Source organism: Pongo pygmaeus, chromosome 18, assembly GCF_028885625.2.
Source record: "Pongo pygmaeus isolate AG05252 chromosome 18, NHGRI_mPonPyg2-v2.0_pri, whole genome shotgun sequence".
Classification (NCBI taxonomy): Eukaryota; Metazoa; Chordata; class Mammalia; order Primates; family Hominidae; genus Pongo; species Pongo pygmaeus.
The window spans coordinates 29,925,712-29,950,796 of NC_072391.2; the positions used below are offsets into that span (position 1 = coordinate 29,925,712).

A 25,085-nucleotide genomic window follows, 5' to 3' on the forward strand; every position below is an offset into this window, starting at 1 on the left:
AGCAGACAACAGCCTCCAACATTCTCCTGGTGTCCCCTCTAGCCTTCTCCATCTGTCTGTCCTCCACATGCAGCTGAGTGGAGCCAGGTCCTGGCACTCAGCCTGGAAGCTGTCTGGGGCTCCATTCCCTGACCTATGTTGCCACCTGCCTTTCTGTTCGCCACTCCCCCACACCAAGCTCCTCCCCATCTCAGCCCCTTCACTCATGCTGCCTTCCCCTTGGAAAGCGTCTCCCGCGTATCTCTGCAGGGCTGCCCCTCATCACCCGAGCATCGCCACATATGGCAGCTCCACAGAAAGGTCTGAGCAGAGGCCCTGGCCAAAGCCACACCCCAGGCCCGCTCTACCGAGGGACTCAATGCTTCCTTCCAGCACTTAGCACCCCAAACTACCACACTGTCTGCCTCCGAGTTGCGGTCTTTCTCTTTCTAAGCAGAATGCCAGCTCCCTGAAGGCTGGGATCTGCTCATCCTATTCACCACAGCACCCCAACATTCAGCTGACACTCAAGACATATCTGTCAACGAACCGAGGAAGATGCATGGTACAAGTGGTGACCATGCTTTGTGAATTTTCTAGGAAAACCCCAACAAGAGAATTCAGCCCTGTGGTCTATACAATAATTCCTATCACACTATCATACCAGCACCATGGGTCTTCTGATAGTCACCCCCCACCACTCACCCCCAGCAATTGGGATTAGATGGCAAGTTAAGGGGCAGAAAAGGAAGGAAGAGGCAGTGGTGAGCATGAAGTGAACGTGTGCCCACAAGTACTCTGTGCCAGGCGCTGAACATACATTCCCTTGCTTAATCCTCAAGACTTCCATGAAATGAATGTGATGTCCCTTATAACACAGAAAGCTGAGACTCAGAAAAGTAAAAGAACTTTCCCCAGACCCTGGAAGAAACAGGACTTGAATTCATGCCTTTGAAAAATGGCTTCCCTGTTCCAGCCAGCGGGGTCTGTGGTAATCCCACTGGATCCATTCCCAGTACTTCCACCCATCAGCACATAACCTCTCTCATGTCTGGGATCCAGTTCCAAATGCATTCCCAAACACATGATGTGTGCGCTTAGGGGAGCATGAAGCACACAGAAATCCTGGCTCAGCAACTCCATGCTGGCCTGAAAGGGCTGCAGTGGAGCCATCCAGCCTGGACCCCCATGCTGCAGACAGGAAGAACGGGCAGGACTTGGACACATCTAGGCCAGCAAGAGCCAGAGACACAAAAGCAACATCAATCTCCTTGTGGTTACAGAGCTTCTTGAACCCAAAGATTCCTGTCTAAGCACTTAATAACTGCCGGCTGTCAATTCTGTATGTTGAGAAATTCATCAAGTCACACGTTAGATGTTACTTTTCACACTCATTTTTTGCCACTTTTCAGTTACGATCCCAGACTTTATCTCCCTTGATTAACTGAAAGGCAGACCGGCTCTGACAGCGGTATGCTGATTAACTGTTCATCATGGCCAAAGGGGAAAACTATAAATGAAATCACTAAGAACAGAAGGAAAATGTACTTGGAGCCAGCTTCTAATTATGACTGAGTCTTCCTTGGAAAGAGAAGGTGCTTACAAATAGGACCACAGACAGGATGGAATACTAAACCAAAATGTTAACATCGCTGATTCACCATCAACGCACGTAGCCTGATGATGTATAGGAGGCCAGTGTGAGACGACAAAGCAGATACAGGCATGTCAGTCAGCACGCTAGGAACAAACCCGGGATGAAGGCAGATAAGAGAGTTGACAAAAATGGAAAATCTTTATCAAACCCCAACGTGACTATGATACTTGATTCACTCATCTAGTTTTGACACATGTATTTCAGCGACCTGGTTTTTGCCCAAACATCAAATTATTTACTCTGCTCACTGAAGTATTTCTAAATCTAAATTTTTAAATCTAAAACTTCAGACATTTTTACCTAACTTGTCCTTAAAACAACAGATAATTTAAAACTTCATAAAAATTAACATTAAACATAATAATACAGTATAATTAGTTCTAAAACGTTAGTGCTGGAGAGTATAGAACTGTACCTCATAGCAATCTGGCAACCATAAAATAAGAATGAATCCAAGGAAGTATTTTAAAACTAATAGGTAAAAATGGGATGAAGAATGGGATTATTTTTTGAAACAGGGTCTTGCTCTGTCACCCAGCTGGAATGCACTGGCACCATCTTGGCTCACTGCCACCTCTGCCTCCTGGGCTCCAGGGATCCTCCCACCTCAGCCTCTGAGTACCTGTGATTACAGGCTCACGCCACCAGGCCCGACTAATTTTTTTATTTTATGTAGATACAGTGTTTCGCCATGTTGCCCAGGTTTGTCTCAAACTCCTGAGCTTGAGTGATCCGCCTGCTGCAGCCTCCCAAACTGCTGGGATTACAGGCATCAGCTACTGCACCGGGCCAAGAATGAGATATTTACCTTGTCTCTAAGTACCTCCCTGCAATATACTTATTAATCACAGAGAAAAAGAGTAATTGTACACTGGAGAAACCTGGCTGACCCCATCAACACCGTAGCCGACCTGGTAGGATGCAGAGAGAACACAACACCACTTCCATATTATATCTGCAAAATTAAAATTCCTAGATCTAATTAGGAGGAAGCTCCAGACAAACCTAAGCTGAGGAACATTCTACGAATAGCACATGTGGCTACTGAGCACTTAAAATGGAGCCAGTCTAAACTAAGTGTAAAATACATATTGGATTGCAAAGACATATTTCCGTCACCCCCAATATGGTTTGGCTGTGTCCCCACCCAAATCTCATCTTGAATTGTAGTTCCCATAATCCAAACATGTCGTGGGAGGGGCCTGGTGGGAGGTAATTGAATCATGGGGGCAGTTACCCTCATGCTGTTCTTGTGACAGTGAGTGAGTTCTCAAGAGATCTGATGGTTTTATAAGGGTCTTTTCCCCTTTTGCTCAGCACTTCTCCTTCCTGCCTGCCACCATGTGGAGAAGGATGTGTCTGCTTCCCCTTCCACCTGAGGCCTCCCCAGCCATGCTGAACTGTGAGTCAATTCAACTTCTTTCCTTGATAAATTACCCAGTTTCGCGTATGTCTTTATTAGCAGCGTGAGAACGGACTAATATACTCACCAAGTTTCCTTGTGCCTCTTTGTAATCCCTCTCACCTACCCATCCTATCCCTCCTCTATGCCATCCCCATGCAACCACTGAACCATCCTGTCATTACAGTCAGGTACACATTGTCTAGAATTTCACATAAATGGCTTCATATGGCCGGGCACGGTGGCTCACACCTGTAATCCCAGCACTTTGGGAGGCTGAGGCGGGCAGATCATGAGGTGAGGGGATCAAGGTCATCCTGGCTAACAGTGAAACCCCATCTCTACTAGAAATACAAAAAAATTAGCTGGGCATGGTGGCACACACCTGTAGTCCCAGCTACTCAGGAGGCTGAGGGAGGAGAATCGCTTGAACCTGGGAGGCGGAGGTTGCAGTGACCGGAGATTGCAGTGACCGGAGATTGCGCCATTGCAATCCAGCCTGGGCGACAGAGCAAGACTCCGTCTCAAAAAAAAACAAAAAACAACAAAACAAAAAAAAATTGCTTCATACTCTTTCACCTCACTTCTTCCACTCAGCAAAATCATTCTGATTCATTCATATTCTAGCATGTAGGAAGAGCTCACTTACTTTTATTGCTAAGTAGTATGGATTTATCAGTCTGTTCATCTGTTCACCTGCAAATGGACAATTAGGTGTTCACATTTGGGGCCATTACAAATAAAGATACTCTATCTCTGCACAAGCCTTTGTGCGGGCATATGGCTTCATATCTCTTGAGTAAATGCCTAAGACAGGAATGGCTGAATCAGGAAATTGCCACACTGTTTTCCTAAATGGCTGTCCCATTTTACATTCCCAACAGTAGTATATTAGAGTACCGGTTCCTCCATGTTCTCACCAATACTTGCCTTGCAGAGTCTTCTTCATTTTAGCCATTTTAATACACATGCAGTGGTAGCTCACTGTGGTTTTAGTTTGCTTTTTTTTTTTTTTTTTTTTTGAGATGGAGTGTCGCTCTGTCCCCAGGCTGGAGTGCAGTGGCATGATCTCGGCTCACTGCAACCTCCGCCTCCTGGGTTCAAGCAATTCTCCTGCCTCAGCCTCCCAAGTAGCTGAGACTACAGGCACCCGCCACCAAGCCTGGCTAATTTTTGTATTTTTAGTAGAGACAGGGTTTCACCCTGTTGGTCAGGATGATCTCAATCTCCTGACCTCGTGATCCGCCCACCTTGGCCTCCCAAACTGCTGGGATTACAGGTGTGAGCCACCATGCCTGGCCTGCATTTTTTAAATGTCTAATGATGTTGAGCATCTTTTCATGTGCTCATCTGCCATCTGTACAACTGATTTGCAGTGTTCAAATATTTTGTACACTTCTTACTGGGTTGTATGTTTTTCCTTTTCTTTTTCTTTTTTTGAGACAGGATCTCCCTCTGTCACCCAAGCTGAAGTGCAGTGGCACAATCTCAGCTCACTCCAACCTCTGCCTCCCAGGCTCAAGCAACCCTCCCACATCAGCCTCCCAAGTAGCTGAAACTACAGGTGCATGCCACCATGCCTGACTAATTTTTGTATTTTTTGGTAGAGATGGAGTTTTGTCATGTTGCCCAGACTGGTCTCAAACTCCTGAGCTCAAGCAATCCACCCGCTTCAGCCTCCCAGAGTGCTGGGATTACAGGTGTGAGCCACCACGCCCAGCCAAGTTGAATGTTTTCTTATTTTTGAGCTTTGAGAATTCTCTATATATTCTGAATACAAGTCATTCATTAAATATATTATTTGCAAATATTTTCTCTTAGTATTTTGCTTGCCTTTTCAGTCTCTAAAGCGTATTTTTTAATGTAAATTTTTAATTGTGAAGTTCAGTTTATCGAGTCATTCTCTTACGGAGCATGCTTTTGGAGCCAAGAAATCTTGGACTAATCATAGGTCACAGAGGTTTTCTCCTATGTTTTCTTCTGGAAGTTTTATAGTTTCAGGTTTTACATTTAGGTCTATGACTCATTTTGAGATAATTTTTGTATTTGGTGCAAAGTATGGCTTGCAGTTCATTTTTTGATTATGCATATCCAATTATTCCAGCACTCATTTTGGAAAAGACTATTTCCACTAAATTACCTTTGCATTTCTGTCAAAATTCAGCTGTCCACTTATGTGTGGGTCTGTATCTAGCTCTCTTATTTTTTTCTCTTCATCTGTTTGTCCATCATGACATGACTACCACACTGTCTTGATAGGACAGCCATACAGTAAGTCTTGAAATCAGGCAGTGTTCCTCAAGTTTGTCTTTTTCAAAATACTTTTGGCTCTTCTAGGTCCTTTACATTTCCATGTGAATTTCAGAATCAGCTTGTTAATTTTTATAAAAAGCCTTGCTGGGATCTAACTGGGATTTCTTTGAATCTATAGATCAATTTGGGGAGAATTGATACCTTAACAATACTGAATTTCCCAGCCCATGAACATGCTATGTCTTTCCACTTATTTAAATCTCCTCTGACTTCTCTCAACAATGTTTTGTAGTTTTCAGTGTACGGGTCTAACACATTTTTGCCAGATCTATTCCTAAGCATTTCTTATTTTTAATGTTATTATAAATGGTGCTATTTTTACATTGCCATTTCTGATTATCCATTGCCAGCATATAGAGAAACGATTGGTATTTGGATGTTGATTTTGTATCCTACAACTTTACTAAACTCACTTATTAGTTCCAGAAGATTTTTTGTAGATTCCATCAGATTTTCTACACAGATGATCATGTTGTCTGTGAACTGACAGTTTTATCGTGTCGTCCTTTCCAATCCAGCTACCTTTTGTTTCTTTTTCTCGCCTGAGTACACTAGCTAGAACGAAAAGTGGTGAGAACAGACATTCTTGTCTTTCTCCTGAAAGAAGCCTGGGAGGCTTTTTTGAGACTTTTTTGAGACTCTGTCTAAAAAATAAAATAAAATAATAAAATAAATGAAATTAATTTAATTTTTTTTTTTTTTTTGAGATGGAGTTTTGTTCTTGTTGCCCAGGCTGGGGTGCAATGGTGCGATACCAGCTCACTGCAACCTCTGCCTCCCGGGTTCAAGCAATTCTCCTGCCTCAGCCTCCCGAGCAGCTGGGATTACAGGCATGCGCCACCGCGCCCAGCTAATTTTGTATTTTTAGTAGAGACAGGGTTTCTCCATGTTGGTCAGGCTGGTCTCGAACTCCCGACCTCAGGTGATCTGCCCACCTCAGCCTCCCAAAGTGCTGGGATTACAGGCGTGAGCTACCGCACCCAGCCTTAATTTTAATTATTTAAAATATATATATATATAAATAAAAATAAAACTCTGTAGAGTTCAGACTCCTCACTTGTGCTGTAAGCCTATTTATCCTACTTATCCCCTGCTACTTAGGATCCCTTAGCTTCCTATAAAAAACTTTCTGCTACATCACACCAGGGCAGACATGAGATTTTGTCAAATACTTTTTCTGTACCTACTGAGATAAACACAAGATTTTTCTTTTTTAGCTTAATATGGTAAATTACACTGATTTTCAAATATTAATACTAAATCAACCCTGCAAAATCAGGATAAACCCTACTTGGTTATGTTGTACCATCCTTTGTAAACATTGTTAGATTAGATTTGCCACAATTGGGTTTAGCATGTTAACATCTATGCTCATGAGGAGTCTTGTTTGGGGTTTTCTTTCCTTGCAATGTCTTTGTCTGGTTATGGTATCAGAATCATGCAGGTCTCACAGAATTAGTTGTAACATATTCTCTTCAATTTTACAGAAGAGTTTGGGTAGAAATGGTGTGAGTTCTTCCTCAAATGTTTGGGCCGGGCACTATTCCCAGCTCTGTGAATAGCTGGCATTGTTTTCTCTAATCCTTCAACTAGTTCTCTCCCTGGCCTTAAGAAGTTTTCTTGCTCATCAGTTCTCAGCGGGATCCTTGAGTGGAGGGGCACTTTGGACATCTCAAGTTTTCTCTCTGTGCACCTCTCGTCCACCTTATACTCCACTGTAAGTACTCTGTCCTGCAACCTCTACCTGCCTTAGTCTCCCTGAACTCTCATCTCCATCTCCTCAACGCAGGGAGGCTGCCTAGCTCTGCCTGGGTTTCCCCTGTGCGACGGCCTAGAAACTTTCTAAAGGCACTGAGCTGGGGCAGCTGTACTGCTCACTCCCACTATCGCTTGTGGCAGAAGAAAGTTACTTGGTCTTTCCCCCAGGTTCCTGGTACAGAGCTTCTAAAACTCTTAGAATTCCCTGAGTCATATAGGTGATAGAAGCATCTTTTGCTCTAATGAGGCAACTCTTGGCAGGCCCCTAGGATGGGGGCTGGTCACCAGAATGACCAAGTCTCAATAAAAAACATGGAACTTTCAACCACTCCCCATATCTGAGGAGAAGAGAGGGACTGGAGATGGAAGGACTCGTCAACAGCCAGTGACTGATCAATCATGCCTGTGTAAAAAAACCTCCATAGAAACCCAGGAATGGCCAGGCGCAGTGGCTAAATAAATATTTCAAATCATTTCTAATGGTGGATTCACAATTTTGTGGGATTATTTTTCTTAGAGTGTGCCAAATTCAATAATCAACAGGCTCTATAAAACCTGAAACTGGGCTGGGTGCAGTGGCTCACACCTGAATCCCAACATTTTGGAAGGCTGAGGCAGGATGATCACTTGAGCCTAGGTGTTCAAGACCAGCCTAGGCAACAGAAGAAGACCCCCATCTCTACAAATAATTTAAAACTTAGCCGGGCGCGGTGGCTCATGCCTGTAATCCCAGCACTTGGGGAGGCAGAGGCAGGCGGATCACCTGAGGTCAGAAGTTCGAGGCCACCCTGGCCAACATGGTGAAACCTCGTCTCTACTAAAAATACAAAAATTAGCTGGGCATGGTGGCTCACACCTGTAGTCCCAGCTACTCAGGTGGCTAAGGCAGGAGAATCGCTTGAACCTGGGAGGCAGAGGTTGCAGTGAGCCGAGATCTTGCCATTGCACTCCAGCCTGGGCGACAAGAGCGAAACTCTGTCTCAAAAAAAATAAAAAGAAAAAGAAACCCTTGAACGACAGGATTTGAAGAGCTTCAGGTTATTAAGCACACAGAGGCGTTGAGACGGTGGTGCACGTAGAGAGGGCACGGAAACTCCATGCCACCCCCACTTCCCACAGCTGGCCCTGTGATCTCTCCTATGTGGCTGTTCCTGAGTTGTAGCCTTTATAAAAAACCACGTAAGTCAAAATGTAAGTAAAGTGTTTTCCTGAGTTCTATGAATCATTCTAGAAAATTATCAAACCCAAAGAGGGAGTTATGGGAACCACTGATGTGTAGCCATTGGTCAGAAACACAGGTAGCCCGGGACTTATAACTGGTGTCTTAAGTTGGGTCAGTCTTGTGACACTGAGCCCTTTAACTTGTAGGATCTGATGCTAACTCCAGGCAGATAGTGTCAGAATTAAACTGAATTATGGAATGCCCAGTTGTTATCTAGAGAACTGGAGAAGTAGTGTTAGAAAAGATACCACATCAAGTGTCAAGAGAAAAAGAAACCCTCATTGCCCATCTCTCGAAAGATCACTGGCCTTGACTGACGAATGTCCAGTGTTTTATACTTTGTCTATTTTTGAATTGTTTCAGGCAAGAAGGTGTACTGAGCCCTGTTGCTCCATACTGGCCAAAAGTGGAAAACCTCAAACCCAAGCCTTCTCCACCACCCCTGAGGCCTCCTGTGCCTACTTCTGTCAAGGAGGCCTATATTGGAATCATCTGACCCCTGCTGTATGACTCATGAGAGCCACGGTAAAATAAAAATTTAATCTCTGAGTCACCAGTCCCTAGCACAGAGGCCTGGCTCACTTGAGATTCTAGGGAAGCTTTGCTGGTTGAATAAACGTATGTGTGGATGCAAGTGCTGGCTCAAAAATCTAAGGTCCTCTAAGAACACAGGTCCCCGGCGCCATTCTGAAAGGCTCGACCCAAGGCCTGCACTGAACTTGAGAACAAAATCTAAACTCTTCACTAGCCAGGAGAATTGGGGACTTTGTTTCCCCTTAACGACAGTAAGAAGAGAACCCAAACCAAACCCTAGAATAAGAAGTGATTTGATAAACTGGACAAACACCCTGGGAAATGGCAATTAGAATGACTTGCAATTTCAATCACTCCTTTGTTTCATAATTTTCCTAGAAGCTAAATATTTTTCTAGTTGGTACAAGGGGACTTTCCTGGCCATCTCTTCAAAAGATAGGAAAATAATAATATTGGGTCTTGCGAGTATTCACTTAAGTTTAGATAATGTCTGTCATTTCTTGTTTAAAATCTCCCTAATAACAAGAACATGCAGTAAGAAATTTTTTGGCATTTTTCTTAAATGAGGATAGGAGAAAACAGATTGTTTTACCCTGTTCACCCTGGCCATAACCATATCTAGGTGCAAAGAAATGGTACACAGTGTGAAGAATAAATCAATTCCTAGACACATTCTTCAGGACTTTCCTAAATTAGATCATAGCAATTTTAAAGGTCAAATAAAGGCAAAAACACTTTCAGTCTTAGTACCAAGGCATCATGTGGCTCCTTGCAGTGAGCTATGAAACTTCCCCACCAACATGAAAGCTTACAGTCAAGACTCACGGGAGAAAAAAAGAGAAAAGGACTAAATTGTCATGTAAATAAGAGATTTAGGATTAACATAATCATTCTTTTATTTTTTTGAGATGGGGCTCACTGTGTTGCCCAGGCTGGAGTGCAGTGGTGCAATCTCAGCTCACTGCAACGCCCACCTCCCCTGCTCAAGGGATCCTCCTGCCTCAGCTTCCTGGGTAGCTAGGACCATAGGTGTGTGCCAGCACACCTGGCTAATTTTTTGTACTTTTGGTAGAGACTGGGTTTCACCATGTTGCTCAGGCTGAAGACAAGCGTTCTTATGTCCATTTCTGGAGGATATTGAGGGGTAGGTTTAAAATCCAACCATGCTTTTTTTTTTTTTTTTTTTTTTGATACATGGTCTCGCTCTGTTACCCAGGCTGGAGTGCAGGGGCACGATCTCAGCTCACTGCAGCATGTGCCTCCCGGGTTCAAGCAATTATCCTGCCTCAGCCTCCCAAGTAGCTGGGACTACAGGCATGCACCACCACACCCGGCTAATTTTTGTATTTTTAGTAGAGATGGGGTTTCACCATGTTGACTAGGCTGGTCTTGAACCCCTGACCTCAGGTGACCCACCCTCCTCAGCCTCCCAAAGTGCTGGGATTACAGGTGTGAGCCACCGCACCCGGCCGCTACTATGCTTTTTAAAGAGCAAGAGAAACTAGCTTAACAGGTATAACATCCCCTTTCAATACAAAAGTCTCTCACCAAAGATCCTTCTCTGCTGGTACAACTGCGGCACATCTACTTTCACCACGGGGATGATTCTCAAACCTAAAACTGTCTCTCTCACTCTCTGCTTTGAATACTTCAAGAGGTCCACACTGTCCGCAGAAGTAAAAAGCCATTACTATGGTGTATAGGGTTCTTCATGATCTGCAAACCTACACACGAAAAGAATGTATTCTCTTCCCACACATCATATATTCTTGTCTAGGGTTCCCAGTGTAGGTTATCAGTAGGTCAATTAGGTTTGGATACACAGAATTAAACACAGTTCAACGGGCTAACTTGTTCCTGGCATTACTGAGCTCCCAGAACTCCCCATGGAACACCTCCATGGACCAGTGCTCTGGAGAATGCAGATGCTACTCTCCAGACACTTCAAACTGCTTCTTCTCTGTCTAACACGCCACCTTCTTTCATTCCTCCTTCCTTTGCACACCTTGAAAGAATATTTGTTTCTGTTCTGTCTCCCCCTTCTTATTCCCGTTCACTGCTCACCTCTCTGGGATCAGGCTTTGAACTCTAACATGCTGCAGAAACTGCAGTGCTCCAAATGTGGCACCTACCTTTTCTCATGTCCCTTCACATTTTGAAAAGTATAAAACGATGTTCATCACCTTTGAATGCATTTGCATGCAAAGGCATAAAAGTGGCTGGGAAGAAGATGTAATGCACTCATGAGGTGTTTGCCTTTGGGGACAGGAGGGACACCTTTTCTGGTGTCCCTTCGCCCTTTCACAGCTCACTGCAAGGAGCTACAGGATCCCTGTGGACTAAGAATGAAAGCATCTTTTTGCTTTTTTGTGTGTCCCTTCACGTGTGTGTACTTGCTCCCTGTGTACCTGTACACGCCCTTTCTCACACCTCTTGGCTTGGCTCACTTCTATGTCATTTTTTTATCTTTTTCTTTTGAAAATTAAAAATACAGAGAAAGGCAGAATAAGGCAGAACAAAAACCAAACACCTGCATTCCCATTCATCAGAGGTGACAACCATTAGACTACACTAATTAATGTCATGTTGTTAGGCTAATAATGTCACGTTGGCTTCAAGACTTTTCTTTTTAATAAAAGAACATAACAGGATAAAAGTGAAGGGTCCTGTGATCTCTGCTGACAGCCCACTCCCACTCTGCTTCTCCTCACAAGCACCTCACAAGTGTCCTGCGTCTTCTTCTGGTCCACTTTTATGCCTTTACATGCAAATGCATTCATAACCAATGAAAATCATTTTGTACTTCACAAAAAAAAACATAATCACATCATACAATAAGCATAACTCATCACCTTTGTCACTGCATAAAATCTAATCAGTAAGATCTACCCATATTGGCACACAACTCAACAATATCTGCCAATGCTAATTCAACTGATCTGTCAACACTGATTCTACTGTTTCTTCCGCCATCTCCAGTTACTTAGAACTTAGCACCAGGCCCTGTCTCCAAGGGCTTCTTATTTGCCCCTCCCAGTGGCTCCGTAAGATGCCCCAAATACCTTCAGCTGACACAGGGCAGGGACACACTCTCCAGGTCCGGCCCAGTCTAAGGCTGTGCCCTTAAGTGTTGTGCTAAGCTCCCCCATTTTTTTGTTTTATAATTTATTTTCTTTTTTTTCCAAATAAAAAAAACAGAGAGGGTCTTGCTACATTGCCTAGGCTGGTCCCAAACTCCTGGCCTCAAGCTATCCTCCCACCTTGATTCCCAGAGTGCAGGGAAACAGCATGAGCCACCGCACCCAGCCAAGCTGTCCTGTGTCCATCAATAGCCCACTAGGCACTGTCTCTGCACTAGGTGTCTTGTACATACCATGTCTCTCAATTCCCTGAACTACGCACTTACTTATGTGTTAAGTACAATTACTATCCTCACTTTACAGATACAGAAACTGAGGCTGGGGCAGGTCCTGGAGGCTTGGTGTGAACCACAACTATACAGCTTTAGATTCTAAGTTTTTATCCATGGGGCTAAATGTCAGGTTTACTTGGAAAAAAAATAAAAGTGGAAGATGAAATTAGAAAGATGGGCCCGTGTAAAGATTGTGAAGAGGCTTGAATGCTCAGCTCAGGAGTACCGGTTAACAAGTTACATGGTATTGTACCTATGTCACTGGTCCCTGATCAACACAGCACCAGAGTGCCCTGGGAACAGGGAAATGGTACTCACGGTCATGGACCTTGTAGCAGTGCCTCTGCAAGCGCTTCACGTCCCATTCCTCTAGCACGCCATGGGTCATCAGCAACTGGAGGAAGCGCCGGTGGACATCAGTCATGACGCCCATTCTCCTTGTGCTGCCCTGCATGTGGGAACGAACTGAAAAGGAAGTAAATGACACTAGTCATCCCCAAGCACATCAGAAGCAACGTCCTGGGTCTTGTACTAATTTACATTAACAAATATAAATTTGCTATCATTTTTAAAAGTCATTCTTCATGCTGATTACTACAAAGGTGAGAAGAAGAACACGAGTCACAGCAAATCAGGACTGGGCAGTGGTAAGAGGTGTGGATTCTGGAGCTAGAATGCCGGGATTCAGGGCCTGGCTCTCCCACTTACTAGGCGTGTGAAATTGAGCAACTTAGTCCCCACAGGCTTCGGTTTCTGATCTCTAAAGTGGGACTAATGAGAGAAATGTCCTCTGCAGAATTGCTACAGAGATTAGATGGATTAATACATGTAATAGCCTGATAACACAGTAAGCACTAAATAAGTCTGAGCTATTTTTACTATTAGGCAATTCTGGGTCTAACCCTTGGCTGAGCCTTTTTACCAGATCTATGGCCTTGGAGAAATTGAGCAGAGGCCCCGTTTTCTCACCATAAAATTATAATAAAGTTCATTACTGAGAGAACTACTAGTAAACACTAATAAATGTTAGTTTCCTCCTCTCCCCAAACCGCTAATAAAACAACTATCATGGCAGGACTTCAGACTATTTTCTAAATCTCCTGCTCGCTAACAAAATGGGATCTTTCCGCAAACCACAAAGATCACAGTTAATAAAACTATTCCACAAGCCCTGATCCAAACGCTGGCTACTGCCATGGAGCACGCAGTGCAGGGGCTAAGAATGTGAATTTGGAACTAAACAGGAAGCACTGAGACCAGAAAGTCCCAGATCTGCCTGATCCTAAGAATTTCCTAATGTGCATTTTAACAATACAGATTCCCAAACCCTTTCCTGGATGTTCTGACTGCAGTGGGTCCTGGAATTCTGAGGTGTTTACATTCATTTTAGGTGGTATCAAGATCTGACAAGAAGTTCACTGGTGCCTTGGGCAAATACAGCACGCAAACATTTTTAGCTAACAATGCTCAGCCTCCCTAAGGCCTAGTCTTTTCATCTCTAAAACTGGGAAACTACTAGCTATCTTAAAGGCATAGAGGAAGCCTAAATGAGTCACAACTACCAAAGGCTTGCAAAATACCTGGCACATAAGAGATCCACAAGACTGCTAATTACTGTTCTTTTGTTCTTTTTTTTTTTTTTTTTTTTTTTTTTTCTGAGATGGAGTCTCGTTCTGTTGCCCAGGCTGGAGTGCAGTGGCGTGATCTCAGCTCACTAAAACCTCTGCCTCCCAGGTTCCAGTGACTGTCCTGCCTCAGCCTCCCAAGTAGCTGGAACTACAGTGCCCGCCACCATGCCTGACTAATTTTCGTATTTTTAGTAGAGACGGGTTTCACCATGTTGGCCAGGCTGGCCTCGAACTCCTGACCTCAGGCGATCCACCTGCCTCAGCCTCCCAAAGTGCTGGAATTACAGTGTGAGCCACCACGCCCGACCAGTGCTGTTCTTTAACAACATCCTCAACTGGACCTCAGGGCTGAGAAAATGCACCATCTCATAACCAGTTCCTCCAATTGCCTGCTAGAAAAACATCCTCCATCTCACCAAATCTGCACCTTAACAAAGCCTACATTAGACTCATCCTCTCCTTCTACCTCCTTAGCCCCTTTCCTCTCCCAAGTCCTTCTTTTTGCAAATCCTCTGGTGTGGACGGTGCAGTCCACACAATCACACCACACACCTGAGCATCGAACTCTGGTCCTCCTCTCCTTAAACCTCAAATTCAGCCAGTCATCAACTTTATTTCCTATCACTAGGGCCATTCCATGTCAATGTACTTAGCACCCCCGTATTTGCCAGTGGTTGTTCTGGGCACAGGGTTAGAATGTGCTAGGCTAAAAAAAATGGACTTCTAGCCTGCAAACGAAGGATCTCTACAAACTAAGGGTCTTGGAGCAGGAAGATGGTGTTGCCCAGCTGTGTTTTAGGAAGATTATCCCCTTTGGCATCATGGAGGTGTAGAGGAAAGAAATGGGAGGCAAAGACTTCAGAAAGCAGTCTCCTAAAAGGATCCTACAAAAGGGGATGAGGTATCACCGAGGCTTGGCAGTGGGGACAAATGATATGTATCACTGCCATTGTGATCCCATCAAATCTCAAGCAGAATAAACTCTAAAATATCCACCTAGGTACATCCCAGTAAAAGCACACAATACCAGAGATTAAACGCAATCAAAGAAAAAGTCAGATGACTTCTAAAGAGCAACAAGTAGACTGCCATCACGATGGCAACAATGGAAGCCGGTCACAGTGGAAACATATCTTCTATGCTGGAAGGGGGTGTCTCAACACAGAATTCTATAACGAGCTGAAGACTGAGGGTAAGACAAAAACATTTCCAAACAACAAAAAACTGAAAGAGCAAGTGACCAGCAGATGCTCCCTAAAGGAAATTCCGAAGCACACAGTTCAGGAAGAAAGAAAGGGATACAAGGTGGAAGGTCTAAAATGCAGGGAAGAATAAAGAGCAAAAACAGTTGGTAAATATGTGGTTAAATCCAAGTTAACTGCATAAAACAGTAAAAATCAGAAGAAATGCTTCTATCTTTAAAAAAAGTTTTTAATACCATAGTAAGAAGAATGAGGTTTTTAAAAAACTAAATACACAAAAATAACAACACAAATGGGAGGTGAGCAATCACTGGGATTAGTGTTCTAATAGCCTTGTGCTGGTCAGGAGTAGAAGCTGGACAAGAATACATTTTACATTTGCATTTTACAATTTCTAGAGTAACAACTTTTAAAAAAACAAATAGCGTATTAATTTCCAAACAGTAAAGGGGAATAATGTAATGAGAAAAAATAATCACTTAACCCTAAAGATGGCAACAAAAGAAAGGAAAAAAAAGCCAGGATAGGAAAAACAAACACAAAAAAACAAAGTAAGTCAGGAGAAATAATCCAACTAGATTAGTAATAACAATGAATAAAAATAGACTAAATGTTCCAGCTTAAAGACAAGGACTGTTAGACCAGATTTAAAACCTTATCAAATTAATAATGAATAAAATCTACCTCTATATTATAAGAGTTCCTTATAGGCTGGGCACAGTGAGCCCAGGAGTTCAAAACCAGCTTGAGCAACATGGCAAAATCCTATCTCCACAAAAAACACAAAAATTAGCTGGGCATAGTGGCACACCTCCGTAGTCCCAGCTATTTAGGAGGCTGAGGTGGGAAGACTGCTTGAGCCTGGGAGGTCGAGGCTGCAGTGAACCGTGATCACACCACTGCACTCCAGGCTGGGCAACAGAGTGAGACCTTGTCTCAAAAAAAAAGGTTGCGGGGGCTGGTTGTGGTGGCTCACACCTATAATCCTAGCACTTTGAGAGGCCAAGGCAGGTGAATCACCTGAGGTCAGGAGGTGGAGACCAGCCTGGCTAACATGGTGAAACCCCATCTCTACTAAAAATACAAAAATTAGCCAGGCATGGTGGTGCGTGCCTATAGTCCCAACTACTTGGGAGGCTGAGGCATGAGAATCGCTGGAATGCGGGAGGCAGAGGTTGCAGTGAGCTGAGATGGCACCATTGCACTCCAGCCTGGGTGACAAAGCAAGACGCCATCTCAAAAAAAAAAAAAAAAAGAAGCTATAAAAAGAACTACAAATTAATTCCAAAGAAAGGTAAAATGAGAAAATAATAAAGGGCAGAAATTAATAAAGACTGAAAATAAGCATCTATCTAAGGTCAACAAAACGAAAATTATTCTTTGAAAAAACATAATAAAAGTGAAAAACTTCTGACAAGACTTTCCAAGAGCTAAAACTTATAAATAAACAATATTTGAAAAAAAAGGAAATTAACTGCAGATGAGACAAATATCTGCAATTAAGATACTTACAAATATTATCAATAATTTATAATAATCTGAAATTTAACTATGTAAAAAATCATAAGAAATTTATTCAAAACTAATGAATGAATTATCTGAAAACCTAAACACTCCTATAACCATTAATGACATTTTATAGAAAATCCATCTTCTCACAAAGAAAACTTCAGGTCCCAATGACTTTATCAAGAAGTTCTACCAAATAGTCTAAAAACAAATCATTTCAAATGTTACACAATCTCAGCGCCAGAAAAAAAGCAAACCCTCCCCAACCCATCTGATAAGGCTAACTTAATTTGGCCCTGAAACCTAACAAGAATGTCAAAAGAAAGGAAAATTACAAGCCAGTATCTTTCATGAACACAGCTGCAGTATGTCCTAAGCAAAATGCTAACAAACTTAATCCAGATATGTAAAAGGAATGACATATCATCACTTAGGTTTATTCCAGCAATGGTTTCACATCTAAAAATCAATCAATGTGAGTCACCACATTAATAAAGGAAAAAGCATTTTAAAATTCACACAGGGCCAAGCTCGGTGGCTCATGCCTGTAATCCCAGCACTTTGGGAGGCCAAGGCGGGCAGATCACCTGAGGTCAGGAGTTAAGAGGCTAGTCTGGCCAACATGATGAAACCCTGTCGCTACCAAAAATACAAAAATTGGTTGGGCGGGGTGGCGCGCGCCTGTAATCCCAGCTACTTAGGAAGCTGAGGCAGGAGAATCGCTTGAACCTGGGAGGCAGAGGTTGCAGTGAGCCGAGATCACGCCATTGCACTCCAGCCTGAGCAACAGAGCGAGACTTCATCTCAAAAAAACAAACAAACAAAAAAAAATCACATGGAACCAAAACAGAGCCTGAATAGCCAAAGCAATCCTAAGCAAAAAGAACAAAGCTGGAGGCATCACGTTACCCAACTTCAAACTATACTACAGGGCTAAACAGCATGGTGCTGGTACAGAAACAGGCACATACACCAATAGAACAGAATAGAGAGCCCAAAATTAAGGCCACACACCTATGACCACCTGATCCTTGACAAAGATGACAAAAACAAGCAATGGGAAAAAGACTCCCTATTCAATAAATGGTGCTGGGATAAGTGGCTAGCCATATGTGAAGACTGAGGCTGGACCCCTTCCTTACAGCACATACAGGAATCAACTCAAGATGGATTAAAGACTTAAATGTAAGACCTACAACTATAAAATCCCTGGAAGACAACCTAGGCAATACCATCCTGGACGTAGGAACGGACAAAGATCTCACGACAAAGACACCAGAAGCAATCACAATGAAAGCAGAAATTGACAAATGAGATCTAATTAAACTTGAGAGCTTCTGCACAGCAAAAGAAACTATCAACAGAGTAAACAGACAACCTACAGAATAGGAGAAAATATTTGCAAACTATTTACAAGAGAAAATCAAACAACCCTATTAAAAACTGGGCAAAGGACATGAACCAACGCTTTTCAAAAGAAGACATACATGTGGTCAACAAGCATATGAAAAAAAGCTCAGTATCACTGATCGTTAGAGAAATGCAAATCAAAACCACAATGAGATACCATCTCACATCAGTCAGAATGGCTATTATCAAAATGTCAAAAAATAACAGATGCTGGCAAGGTTGCAGGGAAAAGGGAACCTTACATACTGTTGGTGGGAGTGTAAATTAGTTAAACCACTGTAGAAAGCAGTGTGGCAGAACTACCATTTGACCCAGCAACCCCATTACTGGGTATATACCAGAGGAATAGAAATATTCTACCATAAAAACACATGCACGGGAATGTTCACTGCAGCCCCATTCACAGAAGCAAAGACACGGAATCAACCTAAATGCCCATCAATGACAGACTGGATAAAGAAAATGTGGTACATATACACCATGGAACACTATGCAGCCATAAAGAAGAAAGAGATGATGTCTTTTGCTGGAACATGGATGAAACTGGAGACTATTATCCCCTGCAAGCTAACACAGGAATAGAAAACCAAATACCACATGTTCTCACTTATAAGTGGGAGTTAAATGATGAAAACTTATGAACACAAGGAAGGAAACAACAGACACTGGGGTCTATTTGAGGGCGGAGGCTGGGAGGAGGAAGAAGAGCAGAAAATATAACTATTGGGTACTGGGCTTAATTCTTGGGTGATTAAAAAAGCTGTACAACAAACCCCTATGACGTGAGTTTACCTATCTAATAAACCTTCACGTGTACTGCCAAACCTAAGTTTTTTTAAAAAAGCATATGATCATCTTAATGATGCAGAATATACAACTGATAAAATTCAACATGTACCTACACCAAAAACAAATCTGGAATCGAAGAAAACATCTTTTATCTACTAAGTGACATCTACAAAAAACCTGCAGCAAACATCATACTGAAAAATGAAATGTTGGCAGCAATCACTTTAAAAACCAAATTGACCCAATGCAATTGAATCAATGCAATTACAGTCAAAATCCCAACAGGCTTTGTGTATGTGTGTGTGTGATTTGACAAGATGATTCTAAAAATTTACATAGAAAACACAAAGGCAAAACAGCAAAGACATTCCTAGGAGAAAATAAAGGCAGAAGGACTTGTCCTACCAGCTATAAAGACTTCTCATATTTGCTGGGCGTGATGGCTCATGCCTGTAATCCCAGCACTTTGGGAGGCTGACGTGGCAGACTGCTTGAGCCCAAGAGTTCAACACCAGCCTGGGCAATGTGGTGAAACCTTGTCTCTACGAAAAACAAAAATTAAAAAAAAATCGCTGGGCATGATGGTATGCGCCTGTAGTCCCAGGTACTCATGATACTGAGGTGGGAGGACTGCTTCAGCTCGGGATGTCGAGGCTACAGTGAGTCATGATTGCACCACTGCACTCCAGCCAGGATGACAGAGTAAGACCCTGTCTAAAAACGAACCAAAACAAAAAAAGCACTTCTTATAAAGCTAGAGTAATGAGTACAGTGTGGTAATGGTACAGAGATAGACAAATAAGACCAATCAACGGAACAGAACAGAGAACTCAGAAACGGAAAGGTATACATATATGGATACTTGACGGCAGATGAAAGCAAACTTTCCAATAAAAGGTGCCAGGAAAACTTGTTATCCATATGTAAAAAAATGAATAAAATTTGATTCTTACCTCACACTATATACAAACATCAATTCTGAAGGGATAAGGTCATAATAAGGAAAAATACTATAAGACTTTTAGACAATATAGAGAATATATTTATCACCTAAGGGTAGGGAAGATTTCTTTAAGAGATACAAAAAATACAGGTCATAAACGAATATACTGATAAATTTGACTTTTGTTAAAATTAAGGGCCTCTATTCACCAAAAATACCAGAGAGGTGGGGGTTAGGGGATACGAACTGGAGGGTATTTAAAACAAACATAAGCTACAAAATACAAAAGATTCATATTCAGACTATATAAGGAATTCCTACAAATCAGCATGGGAAACACAACTGTAAAAGAGAAATGGGCAACAGAAATTTTAAAAAAGAGGATGCATAAATGATGAATAAATACAGAAAAAAGATGCTCAATCTCAATGTTATCAGACAAATGATCATGAAAACCACAGTGAAGGAATGTCTTAGCCACCACCAGATAGGCAAAAATTTTAAAAGAATGGCTGAGGTTGAAACTTTCATCTGCTGCTGGAAGAGTATAAATTCTTTTCCTTTTTTTTTTTTTTTTTTTTTTGAGACAGGGTCTCACTCTGTTGCCCAGGCTGGAATGAAGTGACAGTCATAGCTCACTGCAGCCTTGACCTTGTGGGCTCAATCGATCCTCTGACCTCAGAACCCCCTAGCAGCTGTGACTACAGGCACACACCACCATGCCCAGTTAATTTCTGTATTTTTTGTAGAGATGGGGTCTCACCTGTTGCCCCAGCTGGTCTCATACTCCTGGACTCAAGCAAGCCACCCACCTCAGCCTCCCAAAGTGCTGGGATTACAGGTGTGAGCCACCACTCCACGCTGAGTATAAATTATTGTAACCATTTCAGATAACAGTTGATATTACTAGCAAATTTGCATATCCCCAGAAATCTACTATTAGGTATTACCTTACAGAAACTTCCACATTTGCCCTAGGAAATATGTTTTTACGGAAGCACCTTGTAATAACAAAAGTCTGGCAACAGTATAAATGCCTACCAACTGAAGAACTACATTAAAACAATATAATCATCCCATAGAATTCAAATCAGCAATGAAGATAAAGTAGAGCTCCTCACATCAACACGCATACTTCTCAAAAAGATAATGTTAAGTGCAACAAGCAAGTCACACAAAATATATTTTAGGATCCTATTACATAAAATCGAAAACTCAGCAAAAGCATACATTTATTCATTAGAAATACACACATACATGGTAAAAACTACAAAGCAAAACAAGGCAACAAGTAACACAATATTCAGGGCGGTGGTTATCTTTGAGGAGGGAAGAAAGGATTCAGTGGGGGGTTTGGGGATCTGAAAATGTCTATTTCTTAACTTGGTGGCAGGTACATGAGTGTTCATTTTATTTTTGTTCTTCAAACTTACACTTCCACACAATTGTATAGGTATGTTACATACAATGTTTTTAAATGTGATGGGCTGGGCATGGTGATTCACACCTGTAATCTCAATACTTTGGGAGGTCAAGGCGGGAGGACTGCTTGAGGCCAGGAGTTTAAGACCAGCCTGGGCAACATAGCAAGATCCACTCTCAACAACAACAACAACAAAAAAGTAATGTGAATATGTTAAATAACAGCCAAAATAAATGTAAATGAGAATGAGAACAGGATAGGATTGAATGCTATAATTTGGTAGAAAAGGGGTGGGAAAGTAGGAGTGGAAGAAAGACAACCATAAGTTTGTTTATGCATATTATGTCCCTTGTCTCTATGAGAAGAGACTGTAGGGAGAATGGTGGGATTAGCCATAGACATGTATTACCTACTTAAATAATTTTATTTTATACAAAAATCAGCCAGGCATGGTGGTGCACGCCTGTAATCCCAGCTACTCAGGAGGCTAAGGCAGGAGAATCGCTTGAACCCAGGAGGTGGAGGTTGCAGTGAGCCAAGATCGCACCACTGCACTCCAGCCTGGGTGACAGGGCAAGACTCTGTCACAAAAAGAAAAAAAAAATTACTTTTTTTTTAATTAATTAAAACAGTTTATTGGCTTTAAATGTACATCAGTAAATTTTTAAATGCTAAAAAGTTATGATAAAAGAATACAGAACCAAAACATCAAAGAAAATAGAGGCTCAGCAGCATGATTTCAGTATATTTTCCCAGATAGATTTTTTTTTAAGTATATGCCTTTTTATTCAAGAACAAAAACTCCTAAATTACGTTTAGAATTGAATTTTTTTTTTTTAACTAAGCCCAGAAAACGGGCTCATAAAATAAGGCACATGTGGGCAGCAAAAGAAAAAAGGAGAAAAAAATGGGAGAAAAATTGGTTTTAATCCCATGTATAACATAGGTTGGCTGGTTTTGTTTTTGTTTTAGCCAATTTAAGGCAGAATTATCTCTCTGCAACCCTGCAGATAAATCCTAGTGTTTTAGCTATAAGTTTCAAGAGTTCAGATATACAGATAAACCAATTTAAAAAACCTTTTCTAAGGCTTTTGAAGCATTATATAAATCTTTAAAATTATTATCACCCACATTTTAAGAAATACATCTATACTTTTAATTTTATTATTAAATTAATTAAATGCATTAATTAAATCAATTTATTTAAATTTAATAATTTTAAAATAGAAATGTTTGTGGAATAAGTAAATCTCAGTCACACCACTCGTGCGGGTGCTAATACAATTCCAGTGCTTCACATGCCCGACCTCATTTAACCCAAACCAGAACAACCTTATGAGCAAAGGGTCACTGACCCCATCTTACAGATGAGGAAACTGAGACTAAGAGGGCACAAGGTGACACACAAGAGTTGGTGGCAGAGATAGACGTGACCATACAACAGCACAGTTCCTGTTTTCAAGGACACTCTCTATCCAGCGAGAGTGAGAAAAGTGAGTGAACAGAACAACTACAATCCAGGTCCCTCATCTGCAACCCTCAAATCTAAAAAGGTATGAATACTAGTGGATGATCGGATGCAGGGGAAAAAAAAAAAAGTCTGAATACCAAAACTTGTTTCTTAAATTGGAAAACTTGACCTGACTTAAGGTGAGGCTATTTATGGTTATTTATCCCAACAGTGTAAATATATGCATTTTTTTTTTTTTTTTGAGACGGAGTTTCGCTCTTGTGGCCCAAGCTGGAGTGAAGTGGCACGATCTTGATTCACCGCAACCTCCGCCTCCCGGGTTCAAGCGATTCTCCTGCCTCAGCCTTCCGTTTCAGCCTCCCGAGTAGCTGGGATTACAGGCACGCACCACCATGCCCGGCTAATTTTTTGTATTTTTAGTAGAGACAGTGTTTCACCATGTTAGCCAGGCTGGTTTCGAACTCCGAACCTCAGGTGATCCGCCCCCCTCAGCCTTCCAAAGTGCTGGAATTACAGGCGTGAGCCACCTCGACCAGGTCAATATAATATATGCATATCTTCATATCTTTAGCTGTGGAACGGGTCGTGTATTTGATTACAAGCCGCTGCTCCAGCCCCCTCTGAGGGTGAAACCTAACATAGAACATAGGGACTTTACCTTTCCAAACTCCGAAAACTCCTCGATTTTAAACGCATCTGGCCTCGGGGCTGTAACATAAGCGGCTGCGGACTTGTACAAAGTAAGAAACTCCGTACACAAAACAGAGAGCACAGAGGGCGGCGGGACAAAGAGAGTGGTCGGCAAAGGCTGTATTTTCCATAGATGTAATCACAGTTTGAATCGAATTTTGTATTTTGCTTTTTCACCTGTTACAATGAAAAGTATCTTTGCCTGTTAAATCGTAATTACGATTAAAAATATTTTTCACTAACTAGTACGATTTTTAGATGTCTCCGTGTGTGTTACGGGAGGAGATCCCAGTCCGCTGCCTTCTGCGGCCCCTCTCTGGGCCTCAGTTTCCCCATCAAGAAGGGGGAAACCCCAAGACCCCCGTCCCCGAGTTCCACAGCCCACGGGGACCGACCCCTGGGCCGGACCCCACTGCCTCTCTCGCCCACCCCACCTTCGGTCCTCCCCTCGCCTTCCTCGAAGTCCCTCTTCTTTCCCCTCTAACCCCTGGCTCCCCACGTTACCCACCAGGGAGCCCAAGCGCATCCCAGGCCGCGCTAGCGGATACGGTCGCAAAGGCGGACTCTTCTTCCTTTGGGGCGGGGCGAACGCGAACGCGGCGTTCCCATTGGTGGCCTGCGGCTTATTCTCCCGTCCGTTGAGTGACGCACTTCCGGTTATCCGTTTGCGCCATTGCCCTGGTGTTTCCGCCTGGTGGGTTAAATCCCAAATTACGCCCGCTCTCGATCCTTAATAATGGGAAGGGGCTTCCACTTGTCGCCCTCTGCCTCCTGCACCTCAGTGACTTCCCTGACCAAGGAGGAAGAATCGGCGTGCAGCCTTTGCTTCCCTCAATGGCCACGATTCCGCTGGCACAATGTAGTGCCCTGCCCAGGGCCTCAGTTTCCCCATCTGTGGAACTGAGTGTGGCCTCGACGTCAAAAATGTGGACTCTGGTCCGGTCGCGGTGGCTCACGCCTGTAAGTAATCCCAGCACTTTGGGAGACCAAGGCGGGCCAATCACTTGAGGTCAGGAGTTCGAGACCAGCTTGGCCAACACGGTGAAACCCCGCCCCTACTAAAAATACAAAAATTAGCCGGGCGTGGTGGTGTGTGCCTGTAATCCCAGCTACTCAGGAGGCTGAGGCAGGAGAATCACTTGAACCCGAGAGGCAGAGGTTGCAGTGAGCCAGATCGCACCACAGCACTCCGTCCTGGGTGACAGAGCTCAAAAAAAAGAAAAAAATGTGGACTCTGTGGTCATAGAGCCTGAGCTAGAATCCTGGCTCTGCCACTTACTAGTTGGCAGGCGCTTGGGCAAGTCACTGAGCCTCAGTTTCCTCTTCCATTAAATGGGGATATTCGTCCTTGCAAAATAGTGTTGGTGAGATTTACAAGAGATAATAACACCTATATCAGGTGCTTAGCATAGCCATTGAAAAGTGTCACATGGGAGTGCTGATTATATGTTAACTATTATCTTACCTAGGGATTGTGAGAAAGCAAGTGAAATTACTCGTGGAAGTGAATGGACTGCTTTGAATCTTCAAGGCATTAATTTTCCAAACGTTTGAATTCCATCCCTAGTGTGAGAGCTAGGGATGCAGCCTAGCAAGGGAAACAGGTAACTAATATAGAACAGCAGTACCTGCAAATATCTGTCTCTGTGAGGATAGCTCAAATCCAGGCTTGGTCACTCACCACCCCTGTGATCCTGGACAACCTCTTAACCTCTCTGGGCTTCAGTTTCATCTGCTAAGTGG

General features: G+C 42.8%; 1 protein-coding gene across 4 annotated transcripts in view; it reads right to left on the bottom strand.

Annotated features, from left to right (window-relative positions):
* Positions 1 to 24,382, bottom strand: part of NSMCE1 (NSE1 homolog, SMC5-SMC6 complex component) — a 43,598-nt gene extending 19,216 nt beyond the window's left edge. The window contains exons 1-2 of one of the 4 annotated variants that reach the window (XM_054452698.2): positions 23,851 to 24,382; positions 12,596 to 12,742 (exon numbers count right to left, since the gene is read on the bottom strand). In XM_054452698.2, coding sequence (XP_054308673.1) covers positions 12,596 to 12,731 — 136 coding nt within the window. In that variant the 5' untranslated portion in view covers positions 12,732 to 12,742; positions 23,851 to 24,382. Of the gene's footprint in view, positions 1 to 12,595; positions 12,743 to 23,310 lie in introns of all 4 variants that reach the window. The other 3 variants (XM_054452700.2, XM_054452699.2, XM_054452701.2) reach the window with 3 other exon arrangements.
* Positions 24,383 to 25,085: the final 703 nt, after the last annotated feature.